At 37.2% G+C, this 24,519-nt stretch overlaps 2 protein-coding genes across 3 annotated transcripts in view; both read left to right on the top strand.

Annotated features, from left to right (window-relative positions):
• The first annotated feature begins 994 nt into the window (after window positions 1-994).
• On the top strand, window positions 995-7,976 carry LOC129453017 (uncharacterized). The gene is made up of 9 exons (XM_073862132.1): window positions 995-1,147; window positions 1,676-2,002; window positions 2,089-2,436; window positions 2,625-2,747; window positions 3,648-3,953; window positions 4,121-4,435; window positions 4,521-4,832; window positions 6,662-6,967; window positions 7,566-7,976. The coding sequence occupies exons 1-9, from the start codon at window positions 1,108-1,110 to the stop codon at window positions 7,655-7,657; spliced, it is 2,169 nt and encodes a 722-aa protein (XP_073718233.1). The 5' UTR covers window positions 995-1,107; the 3' UTR covers window positions 7,658-7,976.
• Window positions 7,977-12,672: 4,696 nt separating this feature from the next.
• Window positions 12,673-24,519, top strand: part of LOC141359526 (uncharacterized) — a 53,267-nt gene continuing 41,420 nt past the window's right edge. The window contains exons 1-4 of one of the 2 annotated variants that reach the window (XM_073862131.1): window positions 12,673-12,841; window positions 17,621-17,944; window positions 18,035-18,379; window positions 18,594-18,698. In XM_073862131.1, the coding sequence (XP_073718232.1) occupies window positions 12,799-12,841; window positions 17,621-17,944; window positions 18,035-18,379; window positions 18,594-18,698 (817 nt within the window). In that variant the 5' untranslated portion in view covers window positions 12,673-12,798. Of the gene's footprint in view, window positions 12,842-17,617; window positions 17,945-18,034; window positions 18,380-18,593; window positions 18,699-24,519 lie in introns of both variants that reach the window. The other variant, XM_073862130.1, reaches the window with a different exon arrangement.

Below are 24,519 nucleotides of genomic sequence, written 5' to 3'. Positions count from 1 at the left end.
TTTTTATCCACTGACTCTTCTCCTCGTCAGCCTACCAGCAACCGCTGTGTGAATTATTCCCACCTGAACGTGATCAGGCTTAATTTTGGTTTCGGGGAAACCCCGGAAATTCCGGTTTTCTAAGTGAAGCGTCCGGGTGGAACCATCGACGGGCGGAACCCGTCTTCCACACTTTTGGTTCCGCCCTCACAAACCGTCACCTGTGACATTATTTTTAACCCAGCATTTGTTCTGTCCAATATTTACCCATTATGGGTCAAAAATAACCCAGAGTGTAGAGGAATATTTTTGTTAACTTCTCATCTTAAGTGAAATATTATTTAACTTTTACCTTATTTGTTGAACCATGATATTAATAAAAACTATAGTAAGAGCTGAACTGTTGCTTTATTTATCCAATTTGAAAAAAGTGCTAATTTGGAATAAAACTATGGAAAAAGTGGGCCGGTCTTGGGCCTGAAACTCCCGGGCTGAAAAGTGGCCCCACTCCGGCCCTGACAGCCATTATTGAGAGATTTTGGCTTCATTTTACAGTGGAAGTCTATGAAGACCCATCGTCCATCTTAGTTTTACAGTATATGGTTACAACAATATGGATGTAAAGGGTATTTGGCAAAAGACACCCGCGATCACAGCAAGGTATCTGAGTTAATAACAGTATAAATAAAATGTGCTTTAGATATCCCACATAATTTTTCCATTCGGTTATGGCAGTGAATACACAGTAAGCATTCACCATTTAAAGTGTTTTACCTATGATACAAAATGTAACATCTGCCACAACTACACAGCATCCACTACAGTATATTCATCACAAATGTATGTTAAAGTATATAAAGTATAGTTTATATGACTCATACGTGTAGACAGATAACGCAGCTTTACGATCTCTCTTGTAGTACTTTATTGTCATACACCAAGTTGAACACACCCATTACTGAGTAATCTTGATGATCTGGTTTAGTTTTTTTATTTCTTCAGAACTCCAGAGAAAAGTAGATCCCAGATCAGAGCTGATAATCTTATGAACGAACACAGCTGATGGGATCTGTTTATAACCTCCTCTGAATCTTCATTTAATATTTTCTTATTGGAATCAACAGCAAGATGAAGACTTTCACAATCATTATTTTATTTCTTGTGTGTGGTGAGTGTTTTGTTTTAAAATTAATGCTTTCACTTTCACACTATTTGGAAACAGCAGAAACATTTACTGATCTTATATGTTACATTTATATTATCCAAGACAACTTATACATTAAATTCAAATGTGTATGTACAGCACTTTTTTACAATGTTGCATTGTTTCCAAGCAGCTTTTACCAGAAACTTGTAATATATAGTACATAAGGAATAACTGACAATGGGCCATTTAATAATTCTGTATGGTACTGGAATGCGGTCAACTGACCTGTAACATAGGTGTGCATTGACTGATACCAGATAAAAACAGCCCCTGAGAAATAATTAATTAAAACTTTGCATATTCACAAAAAGTTTTTACCTATGCTACTATGACACTCAGAGATTTAAATGATAAATTAGACTAAAGGGAGACTTTAAGAACAATAAACCATATACAAAGTTAAGTTTACCAAGTACATTTTAAAGTAGAATTAGTTGGATTATGTTTGATCTGTAGCAAATGTTTAATCTTTGAATTTGTGTATTTTAGGAGGTGTGTTTGGTGATGATGTGAAGTCAGTGACAGTGATGGCTGGAGATTCAGTCTCACTACAAACTAATCTCACTGAGCTACAGGAGGATGATGTGATCTGGTGGAGGTTTGGAGAAAGCGAATCTAAAAGTCTTTTAGCTGAAATTGTTAAACATAAGATCTGGTATGCACGTGGGAGATTCAGAGACAAATTGCAGATATCGGATATTTGGACTGGAGATCTCATTATAAAGAACATGAAGATTAAATACTCTGGACTCTATGAAGCAGAGATCAACATTGACACTGGAACACTATACAAGAGATTTAATGTTACTGTCAAAGGTGAGTATAAATATGTCTTGCTTTACAAATTAATTTTGATTTAAGCCTTTTTTTCTGTCTTTGAAATATTTCACTGTTTCTTGTAGAGTCTCCTCCTGTTATTAATGCTGGACCAAGTGAAGTGGCATCTTTTACAGTGATGGAGGGTGAATCTGTTACTTTATCCTGTAATGTTCAAACACAGAGAGATGATCTGATACTGTGGAGATTTGGAGATGAAAGTGTTCTCATAGCTGAAGTTGATATGGAAGATAATAAGATATCAGTATATGATGGTGCTGATGGGAGATTCAAAGATAAACTGATGCTAAATGATCAAACTGGAGATCTCATCATCACTGACAGCAAACCTAAACACAGTGGAGTTTATCAACTCAAGATCAGCAGCAACAAACAAACCACTTTATACAAGACATTCAGTGTTATTGTCAGGGGTGAGTATCTGAAATCTCTCATAGTAAAGATGTTTAAATAATACAGATCATATCATGAAGATTGGAATTTTATTTAAAATCTTACTTTAAGGGTTTAAAGTGAGACAATTAAACAACTAAAACATTGTTATACTCTTTTGCAAATTATCGCAGGAACACATAATGATTATTTCTCTATATCTTTACAGAATCAGGTCTATCGTCAGGTGTTATAGCAGGATTCTTTGTTTTCTTCCTCCTGGTTATTGCTGCTGTTATTGCTGCTGGTTTGATTTTGTATCGTTGCAGAGTCTCTGAACAGAGAGTCCAACGTAAGTTTAATATCCAGATAACACAGCAATAAGAAGCAAATATATTTATTGTATTAAAGTAAGACTGTCCTCCAGAAATAACAACCTAATAGTTTGTATGTGTAAGCAGCTTATTACAATGTAAAGTTGCAGATAAGGAATAAGTGCCCTCTGGCGGCCAGCAGTTTTACAACATGGTTACATTTGAATGTAGTTTGACTTATGTGTCAGATCAGTTTACTGATTCAGATCTCCCAATCTCGCTGATCAATATGAACAAATATTTTCTAGTAATTTTGTTCTTTTCGTTAATTTGAACAGGATTACGTGTTATTTTACAAATTCCCCCAGAATGACCACTTGGTCAATGGTGACATTTCTAACAAGAAATAGATGATACATAAGAATTTTTGTTTCTTATAATTTGTATTTATTAGCTCTCCACATATAAGCTTTGAAACAAAATCTGACTGAAACAATTAGCTCACCTCCTGAGTCCTCGTGTACAAGACATTTGTGCTTCTGTCACATGATTTAAAAGAAATGATTTGTTCATCTCCCGTCTTTGGGTATGAGTCAAGTTATCGTTTCAAGGGAAGTGTCGTCACGTTACAAAAAAATGAATGACTCAGACCCGAAGACTCGAGAGATAAACTAATAATTTATTTTTCCGGTAAATATAAGCCATAGCCCATTGGATTGTCACTTTGAAAGGAACAAACGACTTGTAAAGACTCGAGAGGTTAACTAATCCATTTTCTTTCTGGCAAAGAACCAATAGCACATGTGTAGTCAACACAAAATGAATGAATCAATCTTTGAGATGACTCGCTACTCCCGAGTAATATTAAAGATTCTTTCGAAATGAACAAATTTTCCATGAACGACCTATCACTAGTATGTTCTCTGTTTGTCTGATAGATGAAGACTGTGTCAGTGAGGGAAATTCTGCCACATTGAAAACTGGGATTATTGGAAATCACATAGATCATAAAATAATTTGGAAGTTTGGGGCCAATGGCCCCATCATCGCTCAGAACCATAGAAAGACCAATGATGTAACATATGTTGATGATGAGAGATTCAAAAACAAACTTCAACTGGATAGTGAGACTGGAGATCTCACCATCAATGATATCACAATAAAGACCTCTGGAGATTATCACCTGGAGATCACCAGAAGAGCCAGAATCACCCAATCTAAGAGGTTCAGAGTTGTTGTCCGAGGTGAGAAGACCAAATATTTTAAATTCTCCAAAATTGTACCAATAATATTTAGAAGATCAAAAAGTTATGTTGATGTCAATTGAAGATGTGTGCACCTGTTAAATATTTGACTCAGATGTTCATCTGCACATCTCTTCATGTGTCAATATTTCTTTATTTTTATAAAGTGGACCCACTAAAGGTCCCAGAAGGAGACTCTGTCAAACTACAGACAGGCATTCCTGAATTACAGGATGGTGATCAGATACAGTGGAGATTTAATGCCAAAGATCCCATTATAGCTGCAATAAATAGAAAGAGCGATGATGAGATCTCAATAAACTGTGATGATGATGCGATATTCAAAAACAGACTGATGTTGGACCATCAGACTGGATCTCTCACCATCACAAACATTAAAAACTCAGACTCTGGAGTTTATGAACTACAGATTAAGAACAAAAATACAACTTCATATAAGAAATTCAATGTTCTCGTCTGGTGTAAGTATAGCTTAAATAAAAAAATAAAAAAAATGATAATGTGATAAACGTGAAGTTTACAAATGCACTGTGTTTTCTAATGCAGTCAATACACTAAAATGCACAGTGGGTGATCCTGTCACTTTAAAAACTGGTATCTCTGAGCTAAAGGACGACCATCAGATACTGTGGACATGTGGAGATAAAAACACTCGTATAGCTAAAATCAGCAGAGCCAGCGGTCAGACGTCTGTATATGATGGTAATGATGAAAGATTCATAGACAGACTGACTCTTAATAAACAGAATGGAGATCTGACCATCACAAACATCAGTAGAGGACATTCAGATGTTTATAAACTCCAGATCAACAGCAAATCAGAGAGCATGTGCAAAAGTTTCATTCTTATCACAAAGGGTGAGTCATGTGAATCTAAAGTGGCTAAAGTGCTTTTGAAATGAAATTTTCGACAGATGTTGGTAACAATCCATTTAATCCACATATTTAAAGAAATCAAACCATAGATGTCCATAAATTAACTTTCTTTTCGAGCGGACTCAACGCTGCATCATGAAATTAAACTTTGGGAATGCCATCAGCGTTTGTGCATGTTAATAATTATTTTTCTTCTTTAAGCTTATTGGCAGCTCATATTCTTAAAGAGCATTACCATTATCAGAGACCCTATAACCTTATTTTCTAGACCATTCAGGACTTAAGCTTTTAAATGTTGCTGCATATTTCAGCTCCTCCATCTATGGCCCAAGTCCATCTGAATAATTTATGAAACTAGTCTGTCTTATAGGGGACGAGAGATGACATCACGAGTATAAAGGCATAACTCAAAGTCAAACAGCTCATTAGAGCTTCTGTCTTTCAGTCGCACTCTGGGTTGACATGTGTCTCTTTCAAGATGCCAAATAAAAAAGATCAGCTTAAAATAGTAATTGGCTAGCTAGAGTTTTAAATAGTGTGTTGTTTTTTACCCTCGACTTCAATGACTTGTTAAGACTCGTACACGTGTGTTTTGTTTGTGGCAGAGCACTGGGAGCTCTCGAGTGAGTTGTCTGTAATCAAAGCTTTCCCTCCCGTCAAGCTTTATTTGATAAAGAGAGCAATATTAGAATTCCTCATGGTTCAGGACCCATGTCTGCTGAGGCTGAACAATGTTTTTAATTGTGGGGATCGTAGCTTTACAAAGGGCAGAGACTATGTGAGTTGGGCGTCATTGTTTGACAAATCAGACAATGATCACATGTTTTGTGGTTCGGGATCCACGCCTGCTGAGGCGGTACAGTGTATTCAATCATGGGGACTATGCTCTATGCAATGTTCTAACTCAGAGAAGATAAATGTTGTTAGTAAACGAAGCACAGCACAGAAGCACAGCAATTAAGAGAAAACGCTTTCTTACCCAAAGCGAGTTTTTTTCTGGCAATCCATGTTTCCACAATTATCCACCAAATTGCGCTCTTACCCAACTTATAAAACCCAAGCAAACCTAGGTCAAACAGTTCAAACACAGTTTATGTATTGATTATCACACTGAATCTGATCTCTAACAAAAATCCTTTACAAAATTGTAGTTATCTTTAGCTGTTTGCGAGAAATTATGTATTTTTGAAGAAACCTACCTCTATTTGAGAGGTGATAAAAAGAGAACACATAAAGGTAGGATGATTTTTTTGTTTGAAAGCAGAGGGTCTGTTCTTTAATTGTTTAGTATGTTTATATTGTGTTTATATATTTAAAGAAGAATTTTTTTGGAAGGCATTGAACTAAAAATCATAGAAGAGCACCACAAAACTTTCAGGTTTTAAGCAGTGTTTGTGTGGAAGAATGAAAGGGTCAGAATTACACCTGACAGATTCAGGCATGCAAATAGTTTCTCGATATATGAGGCATCTTGAAGCTTTCATTAACAACAAAGGCTTTTGTACAAAGTATTCAATACTTTGCAGTAAGTGTGTTCAATACTTTATCCCTGTGTCATTTTACATGATTACACATAATTTAATTTATGCACATGATTTGGTTTCTTTGAATGTGTGCATTGCATTGGTTGTTGCCAACATCTGGTGAAAATTTCATGTTAATAATACGTTTAATAAAGCAATGGTGACGTGTTCAATTCTTATTTTAGCCGCTGTATGACTGTAATTAAACCAGTTGAGCTGAAAATGATCTTCATTAATGTTTATGTTTGTCTGTATTTTTGTATGTTGCTGTGCTTAAACAAAATTAAGAAAAACTGGAGTCAGTGATGGAGGGAGAATCTCTCACACTACACACTGATCTTACTGACATACAGAGTGATGATGTGATGATACTGTGGATGTTTGGACCTAAAGACAGTCTCATAGCTAAAGCTAAGAAGATGAAGATGATGCTTTATGATGGTGCTGATGGGAGATTCAAAGACAAACTAGAGCTGGATCAGACTGGATCTCTCACCATCAAAAACATTAACAGTAAACACACAGGACTTTATAAACTACAGATCATCAGCAAAAGAGAGACCAAATATAAGAAATACAGAGTTTCTGTTTGTGGTGAGATGTTTAAATATTTCACAAAAATTAACATCACAAACTAGCACTAAACAAAGTTTAGTTTTGCACATAACAGGTTTTTAGTTTATTGCTTTAAATTGTCTTTCGGATTTTTCTTCTGTACATTTTAAATTAATGCATGCAGGTGTTTTAGTGCAGGAGAGTGGAATTCAATGCAGTTCATGAAAAGTTTTGATATTTAGACCATTTAATTCTGCATTTTAAACTTCAGGAAAATAGAAGTGATTTGTCTCCATTAATCACAAATGTGGATTTTTTTGTGTGATAGTGTAATAATATTGTCTGGATGGCTTGTCAGATATTAGGGTTGTTCGACTTCATGCGGCGCCGTAAGAACCTTCAGCCGGATGACGTCAAAGTACCGCGAGAGCGAATTGCGAACTCATACGGAGGAATCTCCTTTAAATCGCTCTTGCGGTACTTTGACGTCATCCTGCTGAAGGTTCTTACGGCGCCGCATGAAGTCGAACACACCTAACATCACATTTTTTAGTATCGTAAAATGAATGATTCTGTTCATTATTGCGAAATGCAGGTGTAATATCAACATTGTGGTTTTTATCTGGTTTTCTCACAGGTAATCAAGAAAGAGATGGTACTGGAGATCTTACAGGGGTTGCATCAGAGGAGATTCCTTTACTTCCCATACAAACCCCACAAAAACAGTAAAATAAAAACTGATAAGAACTTTAAATGTTTGTTAATAAAGGTCTAAGCTCTTATATTATTGATGTTGATTTGTTGTAAATGATAGTCACCATTCACATGACCAGTGTTTTTGTACATGAACCCTGTTCAGAACATTTTATTGTATTTCTCCCCACAGTACTGACAATGCATGTCAAATACATGTGTTTCTGTGGAGAATTAAGTTATTCAAGGGTTGACTTAAAGTCATTCATGAATTTTGTGTTGTAATACCATTTTAACACCAAAAGTAATATAAAGAAATTAAAAAATAAATATATTTAGAGATGGAGATGTTGGACACAGCAATTGATATTACAAATGAAATCAAATTAAAATTAAGTTTGAACTTTGTATAACTTGGAAACTAAAGACTACTAATCGCAACTTGATTTGTCTGCTACTCCAACTAAAGGTTCTACGTTAATACAACTTAACCTGTTTAGTTTCACCCTGTGTAAAAACTAAAATGATTTAATCCAATGGGTTTCTTCACAAATCTCTACTAATATCAACTAATTTGGATTAAGATTGTACCAGCCAAACTCTGTATTTCACTGAAATATTTAGGGGTTGTACAGACCAAAACTTTTAAATGCGTCCGAAAATGCCTGGACAACGCCGAATGCCAGCTGTTTTTCAGCTGAGTCCCAGCTTTCTTCAGCTAAGCGCTTTGGTAGCTCTGATACGTCAGCTGTGAGACGGTTGGTTGTTGTGATACTTGTCCCGCCCCTCCTTCACTGTGATTGGACTGCCGCGTGAGAACTGACATTGACGAGCGGAGTTTTCATTCAAAGTTAAATATTTTTAAACTCTCGGTGCTCAGCGCTGAGGTCGCCGGATGCTCGACATTGGAACAGTCCTTCGACAGATGTAGATGACTTAGCATCCTGGAAATACTGGCTACCGAGGATCTTTCCTTGACATTGAGAAACAGCTTTTGTACTGTGCATCTTGAATGTGTTAGCATTTAGCCTAGCCCCATTCATTTCTTAGGATCCAAACAGGGATGAATTTAGAAGCCACCAAACACTTCCATGTTTTCCCTATTTAAAGACTGTTACATCAGTAGTTTCACGAGCAAGTATGGTGGCACAAAATAAAACATGGAGATAAAACATGAAACTATATTGTATGGGGGATGAAGACTTAGTTTGCAGCACTTGGACCTCGAGCGCAGTAATAATGACGGAAGTTTGAGCGAGAGGAGTAGTCATGATGTTACCGAAGTCGAAGTACTGAATAAACTGAAAGTGCTCTTCTGATGACCAAAAGATGATTTAACTTTTCACTTTACAGTACACTTAAAAAATTATTCATTGAATTTAATCAATTTTTTTAAGGTAAGTGGTTGCAATCAATTTATTTAAGCTACATTTAAACAAAAATGATTAGTAAAGCAAAATAAAATATAAAACTTTTGTTTAAATGTAGCTTAAATAAATTGATTGCAACCACTTACCTTAAAAAAAATTATTAAATTCAATGAATAATTTTTTTCAGTGTAAATTACACATTTTCACTTAAACTGTAAAAATGTAAAGTTGGATCAACTTAAAAAATTACTTCAATTGGTAAAACCTAAAATATCTTTAAGTGGAAAACACTTTAAATAAAAAATAAGTTGAAATAACTCAAACATTTTGAGTGTTACCAATTGAAGTACACTGAAAAAAATGATTCATTGAATTTAATCAATTTTTTGTTTTTAGTGGTTGCAATCAATTTATTTGAGCTACATTTAAACAAAAAAGATTAGTAAAGTAAAATATAAAACTTTTGTTTGGATGTAGCTTAAATAAATTGATTGCAACCACTTACCTTAAAACATTTTATTAAATCCAATGAATCATTTTTTTCAGTGTACTGTATTTTTCTAAGTTGATCCAACGTTTCACCTTTTACACTGTAATGTATTTATTTTGATACTCTGCTATTACAAAGAGCTTTACAGTATGTCATACACCATAAACACGCCCACTCCTGAAGAATCTTGATAATCTGGTTTAGTTGTTTTTTGAATATCTGCAGAACTTTAGAGAAAGTAAATCCCCGGGCTAGAGTTGATAATGATATAAATACAGCTGATGAGATCTGTTCTCAATCTCCTCTGAATATTTTAATTTAATCTGCTCTTATTGGAATAAACAGCAGGATGAAGACTTTCACAATCATTATTTTATTTCTTGTGTGAGGTGAGTGTTTTGTTTTAACATTAATGCTTTCACTTTCACAATTTGGAAACAGTAAAGATTTACTAATCTTTACATATACATTGGGGAAAACACATTTTATAGAATTCAATGGGTACCGACAACTTACAATCATTTATCAAAATATATTTGTTTGTGTTCATCAGAAAAAGAAATTCATACAACTTTAGAACAACATTAGGATGAGTAAACTATGACATACTTTTCATTTTTGGGTGAACTATCACTTTAAATATGTAGCACACAGTACACATGGGATTATTGCGAGTTTTATTTTCCTCATAGAAAGATTGTACAATACTATTGTACTGAGACGATAAGACATTTAATCAAATATTACCTTGTCTGTGAAAACCCATTTAAAGTTGCTTGTTTGCGATTTACTGTACTACATAAACTCATTCTATAAGGTAAAGAACATTTTTTGAAAATATCATCTTAATATCTTAAATATTGACTAAGATTATATCAAAGATTGAAATCAAACCAGCCTTAAGAACAATAAACATTATACAAATTTAGGTATACCAGGTAACTGACATAAAGCAGGAATAATAAAGCTAAAGAGTAGTGAATTGCCTCAAAGAGGTTTTAAAAAGTAAAAAAAAAATAATGGAAAGATAGATATTTCTTGAAGATTGTGGTGGACTCAGCAGCTCATTCCACCAGTGGGGAACAGAATGAGTAAACGGTGCCTTGCTGTGATGGCATAACCAGGTATCACTCCGTTACTAAATGTAAATTGCTCTTTTTCACATCTAACATAACATTTATTTTAGATCTGTACCAGCTGTCCAAAAGGTTTAAAGGTCCACTGTGTAGATTTTGTTGCTTCTTTCTTTAACGGCTTCTGTTTGTGAATTGCATCAAGAAGCTCAGTCCACAGATCACCCCTCCCTTTCGAAACACAAAGAAATGCTTCAATAGCCGCCACAGGACAAACATGTCATCCTCTGAGACAGTGTAGTGACGAAATGTGCTCTATATATAACAATTTGGGGTACTGTAGAAACATGACAATAAAAAAAACGAGTTTTGGTTATAAAATTATACAGATCATTATGTAAGGTCTTTACACCACTGATAATATAGTGATGTATATTACATCTCCATCTAGGGATCAGTGGTGGCCAGTGACTTCGGTGGTGAGGGGCACAATGCGAAGTTCGTCACAACATGTATGTAGCCCGTCATGTTTGTGGTTCTTCATTTCAAAATATGTGTTTGCCGCATCCTGGCCAGGATTTTGGCTTTCGTGTCATATTTGTCAACTGCATACGTTAAAGAGGATTATTATTATTATTACAGAAAAGCAACTGTTCGATTTTAAGGTAAGAATGAAACTACGATTGTATGTCTTATGTTTTTAACTGAATGGCGAATGCGGTCAACAAATACGACGAAGAACCATACACGTTTTCATGTATTTTTATGATAATAAATGTATAATGATTATGTTTGATGAGTGTTGCTTTTTTAAATGCATGTTATAAACGACTCAAACCCACAATGATTTCAGATTGATAAGGACTTACTAATCAAAAACCGTAGTACATGAAATAACGACTTCAGAATAGTGACCGGCCACGTATTATTAGTGTATATCGGCATATATCAGTACACTCCTAAACTGAATATAAATCAATAAATGCAATGGTTCTTCATTGAATATAATATAAACAGATGTAGTATTTCTCTCATAAACACTCAGATATGTAGCAAACGCAACAATTATCTCTAATTAAAACACATACATTGACAAATGCAATATAATGCATATTAATAGTATGCATATGTGTCTCTTTACATATCATCACATTATATTCAGTTAATCACTTAAACAGACATGTGCACAACGATTCACATTAACCATTGTTCATTACTTTTACACCAGTCACTTAACACATCGACTAATGTTATGAACACAATCTAAAAATACTGATCAATATTAACATTGCATTGCCATAACCTTAATATAAACATCATTCAAAATAATAATTTAGACCACAACCATTAGTTAAAGTTAGCGTCACATGGGGGGGATTTACGTGTGCCATGCGTGACCTACTTTTCACAAGACAGTTTAACATTACTTTTTAACCAATAAAGTGCACAAATCAAACCCACAACAGAATCACCTGAGGTTTTATTGATTTACAGTGTCTCTTCATAGATACACTTAAAGTTTATTGCATACCAGCTTTGCCCTTTTCAAGCTCAACAATGAGCTGATAAGGTGTGATTTGTCCTGCAGATACCTAAGGAATGTTTTTGATGAGACCATATGAAAAGCTGGTAGCTGGTTAAGGTGGCAGTATCTAGTTTAAGGTGGTCCTCCCAGCCTGGTTTAGCTAGTCAAGCTGATGGGCCTGTAAAAACATTTATGCATGTTTGTCTCCTCTTTTTGAAACCTTTTTAAATAACCTGTTTTTACATGTACAATTGGCTTTCTATAACTAGGCTAGATTACCTATGACAAGTAGAGATGTTTGGTTTGTTATTCATACATCTGAATGAATCACAACTTATTGTTTAAACCATTTATATTTGGTATCAAACTGTTTACCTTCCAATTTCTATTTAGTGCTAGATATAGTATGATGGTAGGACATTTCATTCTCTTTATTCAATTATCTAGACTGATATTTTGCAAAGGAGCCCGGAGTTGCAAAAGTTAACGGGACAAACAACTATCCCCCGCTCAGCTCTGATTGGTTGATTCAAAGGGCATGCCCTTCTTGAAGGTTAAATATTGAGAACTTATCTTATCTGTTGCCAGTCAATGGCAAGCTCTCCCAGCAACTCCTGCTAGAGTTGATAATAATATAAATAGACACAGCTGTTGAGATCTGTTGTTAATCTCCACTGAATATCTTCATTAACTTTGTTCTTTTTGGAATCAACAGCAGGATGAAGAAGACTTTCACAATCATTATTTTATTTCTTGTGTGTGGTGAGTGTTTTGTTTTAACATTAATGCTTTCACTTTCACAATTTGGAAACAGTAAAGATTTACTAAGGTTATACATGGGGAAAAACTATTTTATAGAATTCAATGGGTACCGATAACTTACAATCATTTATAAAAATATATTTGTTTGTGTTCATCAGAAAAAGAAATTCATACAACTTTAGAACAATATTTGGATGAGAAAATTATGACATACTTTTGTTGGGTTAACTATGTAGCACACGGTACACATGGGATTATTGCGAGTTTTATTTTCCTCATAGAAATATTGTATTAAAATACTATTGTACTGAGACGATGGGACATTTAAAATATTACCTTGTCTGTGAAAACCCATTTAAAGTTGCTTGTTTGTGATTTACTGTACTACATAAACTCATTAAGGTAAAGAACATTCTTTGAAAATATCATCTTAATATCTTAAATATTGACTAAGATCATGTCAAAGATTGTAATCAAACCTAGCATTTAGCCTTAAGAACAATAAACATTATACAAAATTAAGTATACCAGGTAAATGACATAAAGCAGGAATAATAAAACTAATGAGTAGTGAATGGCCTCAAAGAAGGTTTGAGGTTATGTAAATAGTTATGTATATATCACATATCTATCTAGAGATCAGTGGCAACTGGTGACTTATTTTCGAGGGCGCACAATGTGAAGTTCATCACAACATGTATGTAGCCCGTCATGTGTGGGGTTTGTCATTTCAAAATATGTGTAAACCTGTGTGCATCACGTCTTGTAAAAATAGGTGCCTGCTGCAGATGTGTCTTAAAGGGTTTATGATAAAAAAGACACTTGCATTTGCCAGCCCTACTGAAAAATCCAGCTAAGACTAGCTTAAGGTGGTCCCCCCAGCTTGGCAAAACTGGTCAAGGTGGTGGGTCAGCTGGTCCTCCAGCCTGACCAGCAAAGTCCAGCTAGACCAGCTTAAAAGGTGACCAAAACAGAGCTAGACCACCTTGCTATACCAGCAAAACCAGCTCACCGGTTTATGCTGGTCTTAGCTGGATTTTTCAGTAGGGAGATACTTGCATAATCTCGTGCGTAATCAGAGTTTAGTGTTAAGGGAATTCTCTTGAGAAGCATCTGGCTGGTGTGCCATGACTTTTGGATCTGATTCAAGATTGCATTATGATTTCATAACTAAATTTCCCTCTTAATCTCCTAATGTCTCCTCTGTTCTTAGTAGGGTCAAACGCCCAGCAATCTCATTTATGGCCTCTTTTAAAGCTCAACAGAGAGCTGATAAGGTGTGAACGGTCCTGCGGAGACGTAAGGAATGTTTTTGATGAGACCATATGAGAAACTCTTTTAGGTCTTGTCTGTAAATACATTTATGCATGTGTGATGTATGTTGGTCCCCTCTTTTTGAAACCTTTTTAAACTCTCGACGGCCACTAATTTGTGGACGGGATGACGTCAATTGTTTTTACACTGGTAACAATATCTATAAAGCCTACTGTCTACAAACATTAATAATATTAACATTACTATACATCGTTTAAATGGTCTACGGGTTTAGATACAGATGCTCTAGCATCATAAATGTAGTATTTTGTGACAGAAGTCCAGATGACAACATGCAAAATATCAACTGGACTTTTTACCTTTGTGTTGATATAACGATCGTTGAGTCTAATCCAGTCTGTTTCAGATGTGTGAATAACCCATGAAAACGGTCTAATAGAATTCATCAAATGACCATTTTTGTCCACAAATACGTATAATCCATGAAATATAGATATAAAGTCTGTTGTTTACGTCAGATTTTGCATGAACGTCTTGTAATAGAATATAATATCGCCTACAATCTGAGGACTATTTACGTCATAACACTGTATATGAGATTACACTTTAGGTTCCGCTAAACACATAAACCCGCAGTCAAACTTTGTTTTTAAAAGTAGGTGGGAGTATAATACATAATATTCAAACAGCGCTGTCAAATATTGTGACGTCATTTGACTTGCTCGTTGATGCAATGACTTCATGGAAAATAATGATAGACAGAACGTGTAGCCAATTAGATAACAAATCCAACGATCTTTGTGTGACGTTTTATTTCCTGATGTGGAAACTGCATTTTATATGCTAACATAAGGATAAATAATACAGGGTTTCTCGCAGAATATTTGTTAGTTAGGGTGGTAGGGTTGGGCGGATGGTCGGGGCCTGGGGGTGTGGCAATCAACGGGGTGGTGCGTACGCATCATGATGAAAAATTTTTATTAACACACTCAAACAAAACTTAATTTTGAAGAAGCTACATGACAGAAAATAAACAAATACTAGATTTTTAATGAATTAAATGTTTTTAACAGATACCTCTAACAGGAGCTGCGTGATGAAGTGAAACTAAAGGGTTAATAAACACAAACTGAAGCAGATGTTGTAGAACAACATACTTGTATTGATGAAAGTGAACCGTCGCATGACTCTTTCTCTCTCTCTCGTTCGTTCGCTCACTCGCTCTCACTCACTCTCTCTCTCTTGCACTAAGGTAAGGTTAATCCTTTAGAACATTAATTCAACCTTTAGAAAGTCCATTAAAACTACAAGTTATAAGATTGTAGGCTACTGTTTGTGTTTGAGGGAATACAAACGCGTCGTGATGTCAGTCATTCTTTCTCTCTGACTCTCGAACTCGTGAGGCTGCATCATGGTTGGATAGCGCAAATGAAGGGGTGGTATCATTATAATAAGATCCCCTTAATACGTCATGGGGGGAGTGAAATCCGAATTACCTATATATTCACATGCTTGCAAAGAGAGCCTTACCAAAACAAAGTTACAGGGTTGCTATTTTTCATATTTTCTGGGTTGGTAGAAGCACTGGGGACCTGATTATAGCACTTAAACATGGAAAAAGTCTGATTTTAATGGAATGTCCCCTTTAAGTAGGGTCAGTAATAAAATAATAACAAATAATCTGATTATTATAAATAGCACAAAATGAATGTGCACATGAAATACACAGTGCTTTTTTTCTAGGTGGTCTATCAGTGTTCAGGTTATAAATGTAAAATAACACTGCATAGTCTACACTGTGTATGTCCAATATGGATTACTTATTAATTGATAAAGTTACAAAAGTAAATCATTCACCAATCATCCAATGACATGTGCATTTTATTTCTCAACTGTTTACAAACACGTGAACAAGAATTAAAGGCCATGATGTTTGAAAGCCAATGTTGATATTTGAAATCACCTAAACAAACACGCCTCTACCCCAATAGAATCTGGACCTTCTGTTGATAGACCCGCCCCACACATACGCAACCCGGCATTTGATTTGATTGGCTATAAGTGTGTTTTGGTAGTCGGCCCGTCTCCTTCTCCAACGCGTTTTTCAAACATCGTGGACTCCGCCTTTAAGTGAGCGCTGTCTGAGATCCGTCTTTTTGGGCGAGTAGAGACGCGCAGGTCAAGAGTGTTTGTGAAGTTGCAGTGACAGAAACAGTGACATTCCAGTTAAAGTTTGAAGAGTAAGCCTGTATTTATGCTATTAAGTAAATGAAGCATAATCTGTCCAAAGAAGAACTTTTGTTTAATAAATAAATGTTAATTTAAAAGCAGCATACTGTTAGCGTATCATGTTACATGCAGATCAGCTATAATGTCACCGAATCTGCAGATATAAGTCAAAGAAAATTATGGTGTTTCATTATTAGTTTGACCTGTGTTTAATTATAGTTTGGTTCTTACACCTGATCATTGTTATGTTTGATTAATTACTACCCTTTATATTCTGTCCTTATGTGTTTATTCCTTTGTCGGTCGTTAAACGTCAATGTTATGCTGTTACTCGTCTTCGTTGTGTGTGTTTGAATAAAGTTCCAGAGTATATTAAGAATCCTATTTCCTCGTCATTGTTGGTATTGTGTAAGTAGAAAGAGTTAGATACGTGACACATAAATTTAATGCAGCAGATTCTGGTGACGTTTAAAGCTGATCCGTGCATCTATAGAGAGCATGTTTCAAATGTGCTTGCACATAATACTTCTCACAACGAATGCGTTCTCCTTCGAATTAAATTGGCAAGGCTTAAAGAGTGAAAGTTCTGCAAACTGTCCTGGGTGGCGTTCACGCTGGCAACAAACCATCAGGTTCAGACAGTTTCTGGGATTTTTAAATAATTATTCCCAACCCGCGCATCTCTAAACTCACCCGGAAAGACGCATCTCAGACAGCATGCACTTAATTCTTAACTCAGCGCATCCATGGGTATACTGTAATGCAAGAATGTTGTGTTGAGGACCTGCATGGGCCCCGCCTGTTGGACGGGCCGGCCCTGAATAAATATGCATATTCATCCATGGATGCCTCATGATTAAATTCAAAGTCACTTTCGATCAATGCTACCTCATGCTCAATGTTTCTTAGAATTAATTTACAATTATGGATATATATATATATATATATCATTTTCCAAAATGATGATTGAATGATGAAAGCCCTTAATTTGCTACACTTGTGTGTATTTTGTGAACGAGAGCGTCTCTTCTATAATAAATGGTTTTGACGCGTGTGCAGCAGACACTTATTTTGACAAAACACGTAATGCACATGGTTTACATGACGCAACAAACACATATTTTGAAAACACAAGCAACACACATAACAATACAAACTCATATTTTGAATTTGCGCCCCTCAAAAGAGCAGTCACGAGCCGCCACTGCTAGAGATGCAAAGCACCTTTAATCTCTGCATTTGTGTATCTCAATATTAATCTCTATATTTCAGCAGGTGTGTTTGGTGATGAAGTGAAGTCAGTGTCAGTGATGGCTGGAGATTCTGTTGCACTACAAACTGATCTTATTGAGCTACAGGAGGATGATGTGATCTGGTGGAGGTTTGGAGAAGGCGAATCTAAAAGTCTTTTAGCTGAAATTGTTAAACATAAGATCTGGTATGCACGTGGGAGATTCAGAGACAAACTGCAGATATCTGGCAGTCAGACTGGAGATCTCACCATCATGAACATGAAGATCAAATACTCTGGACTCTATGAAGCAGAGATCAACATCAACACTGGAACAGTATACAAAAGATTTTTTGTTACTGTCAGTGGTGAGTGTGAATATATTTTGTTAAGATGTTTGCTTCACAGGTTAATATTAATAAGCTTCCTTAATATGTCTGTGTTATTGTTTCTTGTAGAGTCTCCTCCTGTTATTAAGGTTGGACCAAGTGATGTGCCGTCTTTTACAGTGATGGAGGGTGAATCTGTTACTTTACCCTGTAATGTTCAAACACAAAGAGATGATCTGATACTGTGGAGATTTGGAGATGAAAGGGCTCTCATAGCTGAAGTTGATATGGAGGACAATAAGATCTCATATATAGATGCTGATGGGAGATTCAAAGATAAACTAATGCTGAATGATCAAACTGGAGATCTCATCATCACTGACAGCAAAACTAAACACACTGGAGTTTATCAGCTAAAGATCAGCAGCAACAAACAGACCACTTTATACAAGACATTCAGTGTTATTGTCAGGGGTGAGTATCTCTAATCCCTCATATAGTAAAGATGATTAATCAATTGTGTTTAAATAATTCAGATCATATAATGAAGAATCACCATTTAAGGGTTCAAAATAAAAAGATTTATTAAAATTTAAATTTAAAACTAAATATTTTATCAAACTTTTCTGCAAACTTGTAGCAAGAATATGTGTATATTTAATCGAATTGTCTCTCTTTATTATTACAGAAGCAGGTCTGTCGTCAGGTGTTATAGCAGGATTATGTGTTTTCTTCCTCCTGGTTATTGTTGCTGGTTTGATTTTGTATCGTCGCAGGATCTCTGAACTCCAAAGTAAGTTTAATCTTCAGTTGATACAGCAATAACAAACAAGTGAAGAGCTCAGATGCAAAAGTCGCAAAACGGAGCTCCATCAAAAATGAGAAAATGATAATTCTTGAATCAAAAGATGTGCAGAATAGACAATTGGACCAGGACATCAGAAAGAATTTTACGAGACTTTTGAACATAAAACACACAGACACAAGATGTCAGGCTGATAAACAGACAGAGAGATCCCAGAGCAGGTTACAGAAAATGTTTATTGAAATAATGATAATAATAATAAAGTCACTGAAACATCCGCTGTGCGTTGACAGGGTGAGAGATGCAATAGGCGAAGGATGACTGAGATCCACTGCTTGGAGACAGGGTGAATAATTAATATGCCGTGGAGATTTAACCAGTCTAGCTGGACCACGGTTGCAAACCCTATATAGGTACGCTGGACAGCGCCTGGACATCCAAGCAGCCGAAGCTGCCGTGCAGAGTGAGAAGCCAACCTCTTGGAGAGATCAGAGTAGTGGGTGACCTGTCAAATAGTGACAGCAGTCCTTGAGCAGGCAGATGGAGATAACAGTCTTTAAACACTCAGCGATCTCTGATATGAGATTCTGAGCATAAATCCTGAGCAGCAGAGGGCGCAGATTAACGGGGCAAAAACAAATAAACAGGCTAGAGAGTAACGACAAGACAGGACAAGAAACTAGCTGAGCTAGTAGCTGGCGAGAACAAACACAGATGAACTTGCAAAGACACACTAAACACACAGGGATTAAATGCTTGAACCGATTGGCCATCAAATGAACTGCAGCTGTGAGTGACGCAGGTGGAGACGATCACATTGATTACACCCGTGAGAGAGACACGCACGTCTGAAGCTGTCAACACAAAACACAGAGAAACCAAAATACAACAATCAATAAAACCAAAGTCATGACACAAGAAGTGCAAGTTGCTTCAAGCTTGTTTTTTCTTGTCAGCTTATATAGGAAGTCTAGGGTGTGGTGGTTTTAAATGCAGAATGTGTGTGACATACATACCAATAAGGCAAGAAGGTTTAAGGTTTGCTCTTAAAGAAATGAAGGCAAATGGGTGGTAACCTCTTTGGAAAATTACAGAGAAGATACTCAATGCTTAAAGTCTGTGTAAAGTCCAATATTCTCAGCTTATGACAACACAGAAAAATGTGATATTAACCATACAGCCTAATTTGAATGACAAGGCAAGTAAATAAGTTATCTCAAGCAGTAGGGGTGTGTCCACTGTCTACGCTAAAACCACACCCACTTGCAGGAAAGCTGCCGTCTCTCTCAAATCATAAATAGTGCTGGATCCTGAATGGATGTTCACGATTGTGTTAGGGTCCAGTGCTTCATCAAGCCATTTAACAGCACACAAATAATCTCAGAAACAAAGAAAAATGGTGTAATGGTGTACTGCAGAGTTCAGCCTTTGTAATGTGTTTCAGCAATACATATAAAATGTGTTTAGAAACAATTGTCGGAAATGACTTTACCAGGTCTGTAAGGGGTAAAACTAATGCTGTAACTGATGTGAGTGAAACATGTAATCACAACAGTGATATTGACCGAATGCGGATTTATTATACTTTCATCAAATACTTTTGCTTAAAATCCACTTAATCTCAGCTTTAGTCCAATTAGAAATAGATAAAGGCAATAGGTGAAGGCAAACCATGGACCTCATATGCTAAAGAGAAAGCTTCTACAATCCACTTGCTTATAGTCTGTTTGGAGGCAGGTTGATCCCTATTTAAATTGCCCATATTATGAGTGCTTTTCCACAGAAGTTGTTTGCTCGAAATGGCTTGTAGGAAAAGATTGTTGCCCATCTCTAGTAGCCTCTGTTTCAGTGCCTTTCAGATTGTGCCATTTTGAGGTGCTCATTACATATTTATGAGCTGCTGCTCCTTTGGCCATGCCCCACTACTAACGTCATGTGCGCATGCGCAATGTTATCGCGAGCAGTGCAGACCATATACTGTATGTTATTATATATTATTATTAACGGTTTATGTATTATTAGGCCAACAGAAAAATCACGCAAAAAAGTATCCCTAATAAGTACACTCCAGGAGAAGAAACTTATTACACATAATGATTGGCTTTGAGTGTAAATTGTGATATGATGTAGCAGTCTCAACAATACACTCATTTTGCCCTGGACAACGCTTACATATTCCCATTTCTGAAACATTTTCAAATGCATTATTTTTGCGAACAACAGAAATTTAGACCCAGCAGGGGGATATATACTGCTTGTGGACAGCATGCTAAATGCTAGAAGCTAGCAGGAGGTCCGCCATATCTTGGGAAAGTGATAGAGACTCGGGGGTAGGCTCGTCGGAAAGGCCCGGACGGTAAGGCCCGGTCTTGGTTAGTTTGGCAAAACACTATTACTTAGTCAGTTAGTTCATGTAGAATTGTAAAATAAAGCAGTTAAATATTTGTTATAACTTTCTAAAAGTACGATAGCTGGTCACTGGCTTTGCAGGAGAAACCACGCTGCAAACTAACTAACATAGCGGTCAGCCACTTCGTTCTCAATGGCAAATGACTGCTAAAACACACACACAAGTTCACCCCCTCGACGTGCACCAATTCGTGGGCGGGATGATGTCAGGGTTTTTTGGGTTTAGTGTATATCAGTGTATGGCCTCTGTTTTGAGATACAGATGCTCTAGCATCATAAATGTAGTATTTTGTGACAGAGGTCCGGATGACACCATGCAGAATATAAACGGGACTTCTTACCCTTGTGTTGATATAACGATCGCAAATCTAATCAAGTCTGTTTCAGATGTGTAAATAACCATAAAAACCGTCCAATAAAATACATCCAATTACCATTTTTGTCCACAAATGCGTACAATCCGTGAAACATAGATATATAGTCTGTTGTTTACATCAGATTTTGCATGAACGTCTTGTAATAGAATATAATGTACGATCTGAGGACTATTTACGTCATAACACTGTATATGAGATTACACTTTAGGTTCTTGTAAACGCATAAACATGCATTAAAACTTTGTTTTTAAAAGTAGGCGGGAGTATAATACATAACATCCAAACAGCGCTGTCAAAAAGCGTGACATAATTTGACTCACTCGCTCCTCCAATGACTTCATGGAAAATATTGATATACAGAGCGTATAGCCAATTAGATAACGAATCCAACGATCTTTGTGTGACATTTTATTTCCTGGTGTGGAAACTGCATTTTATATGCTAACATAAGGATAAATAATAATAAGGACAAACGTGCATGTAAACAAAAGACTTTCATTTTAATTCCGTGAGACATGATAACAATATGTAGGATATCAACGATGGCTCCAAAGCAAACCAAAAGTTGGTCAGATCTTTTCCATAGAGAAGAGCTTCTTACATACTCCTCTAATGCCCTAACAGTACATAATGTCACGACAGGAGCAAGGATCCAATTGCAGATAACTCAAAGTTTAATAAAGACAAAATTATAGACAGAGAAAAACAACTGGGCTAGCCAGGGAGCAAATACTGGAAACACACTCGGGGACTCAATCCACTGCTGTGCCGGTCACAAATAGTCCATGAAATAGTCCAAAGCTCTCTGCCGCAGAGAGGAGTTGATGATAGAAGTCACAGACGTGCACTGGAGATCGCGCGCCCAGCACGATGTAGGGAACCACCGATTCGAATCGGGGAGATGAGTGATGACAACCCGGCAATACAGCCGGCTGAAGGCTGGACACCAAACGATCCGTCACCGTGCTACTGGACAGCAGGAATTACCAGTACTCTGGACAGCGCACAGCATGTAGTCCGGTAGATACAGCAGAGCGGCGGAGAGGAGCTCACACAGTGCAACAGAGCCACGGCCACACACGAGAGACAGCAGGGCAAAAGACCGGCAGGGCAGAGAGAGGTATAATAATCCACAGAAACGGAGAGGAAAGGAGGTGCTGATGTCCTAATGAGAGGTGTATAAATGTGTATGAATCGCCGATAAAAATTTGCAAAACCCAGAAATCGTTGAACCTCCTTACGCGAGTCCGGGGTTGGCCACTCGACGACCGCTTTGATCTTAGCCGGATCAGGACGAATCTCCCCTATGGCAATGACAAAACCCAGGAACGAAACCGATTTCCTATGAAACTTGCACTTCTCCGCCTTAACATAAAGCTGATTTTCCAGTAAGCGTCGTAAGACCCTGCGAACATGCTGAGTGTGTGCCTGCATAGAAGGGGAAAAGATGAGAATGTCATCCAGGTACACAAAGACAAACTTCTTTATCATGTCTCTCAACACGTCATTAACCAGAGCCTGGAAGACGGACGGAGCGTTCGAGAGACCGAACGGTAAAACGGAATATTCAAAGTGTCTGGAAGGGGTATTAAATGCCGTCTTCCACTCATCGCCCTCTCTGATACGCACCAAGTGATAAGCGTTGCGCAGATCTAACTTGGTGAAGAAACGCGCTCCCTGCAAAAGCTCAAAGGCAGTAGACATTAAAGGTAAGGGGTATCTGTTTTTAACAGTAATGTCATTTAAACCTCTGTAATCAATGCATGGACGTAAGGAGCCGTCCTTCTTTTTAACAAAAAAAAACTGCTCCAGCGGGAGAGGTCGAGGGACGAATGAGACAAGCACGCAAACAATCACTAATATAACGGTACATAGCCTCTCTTTCGGGACCAGATAGAGAATAAAGTCTACCTTTAGGCAGAGAAGTGTCTGGGAGAAGCTCAATAGCAGTCATAGGACCGATGGGGAGGTAGGGAGGTGGCCCGGGCTTTACTGAAAACCAGAGATAGATCAGCATACTCCGCCGGGACCCCGGTCAGATCGACCATCGAAACCTGAGAAACAGAAAGAACAGAACCAGAAGGAGCAGAACCAAGACAAGACACGTGACAAGACTGAGACAAAGCTAAAATAACATTACGCTGCCAATCAACGTGAGTGTAGTGCTGTGCCAACCATGCATGCCCCAAAATGATGGGTGAAAAAGAAGCATGCAGGAGGTACAGCACAATCTCCTCCTGATGATTACCAGATATTTTGCAAAATAACGGGTGCAGTGCAATGGGTAACCTGTGCTGTCTGCGTTCCCTTCAGAGTCTATACAGTTAACGGAACCTTGAGAGGAACGGCAGGAATTCCCCACTTTCGTGCCAAATCGAAATCCAAAAAATTGCCCTCCGCTCCAGAATCGAGAAGAGCTCGCGAGGAATGTTCCATACCATCAAAGGATAAAAGGACCGGAAGAAGAGTGCTAGAAACAGAGGAGATTTCATGAACGGCCGTGCCCACCAGGACTCTTGGATTCACTGATGGGCATTGTCTTTTAGTGAACAGTTCCATGCCTGATGTCCCGGTTTGCCACAATACAAGCATAATCCATTAAGCAACCTCCTCTCTCTCTCCTTAGATGTCAGCTTCATTCTTCCAAGCTGCATAGGTTCACTCAGCACAGGGGAATGGACAGATGAAGAATGCGAAGATGAATCGGACGCCTCGTCCTGCAGAGCACGATGACGTATTGGCGGCGGTGGCGATAATGCAGAAGACGATTCTCAATACGCAGAGAGAGCTCAATAAGACCATCGAGAGAGCGTGGAAGATCATGAGTAGCAATCTCGTCTTGTATCTCATCTCTTAATCCCTCTACAAACTGAGCTCGAAGAGCCGTCTCATTCCAACCACACACCGCCGCTAACGTCTGGAATTGGATGGAGTAATCCGTGACAGTGTGATTACCCTGCACCAGACGGACCAGATGAGCTGCAGCCGCTTCTCCCTGTGCTGACCGATCAAATAATTTCAGC

Source organism: Misgurnus anguillicaudatus, chromosome 23, assembly GCF_027580225.2.
Source record: "Misgurnus anguillicaudatus chromosome 23, ASM2758022v2, whole genome shotgun sequence".
Taxonomy (NCBI): Eukaryota; Metazoa; Chordata; class Actinopteri; order Cypriniformes; family Cobitidae; genus Misgurnus; species Misgurnus anguillicaudatus.
This window is presented reverse-complemented; position numbering and strand designations above follow the sequence as displayed.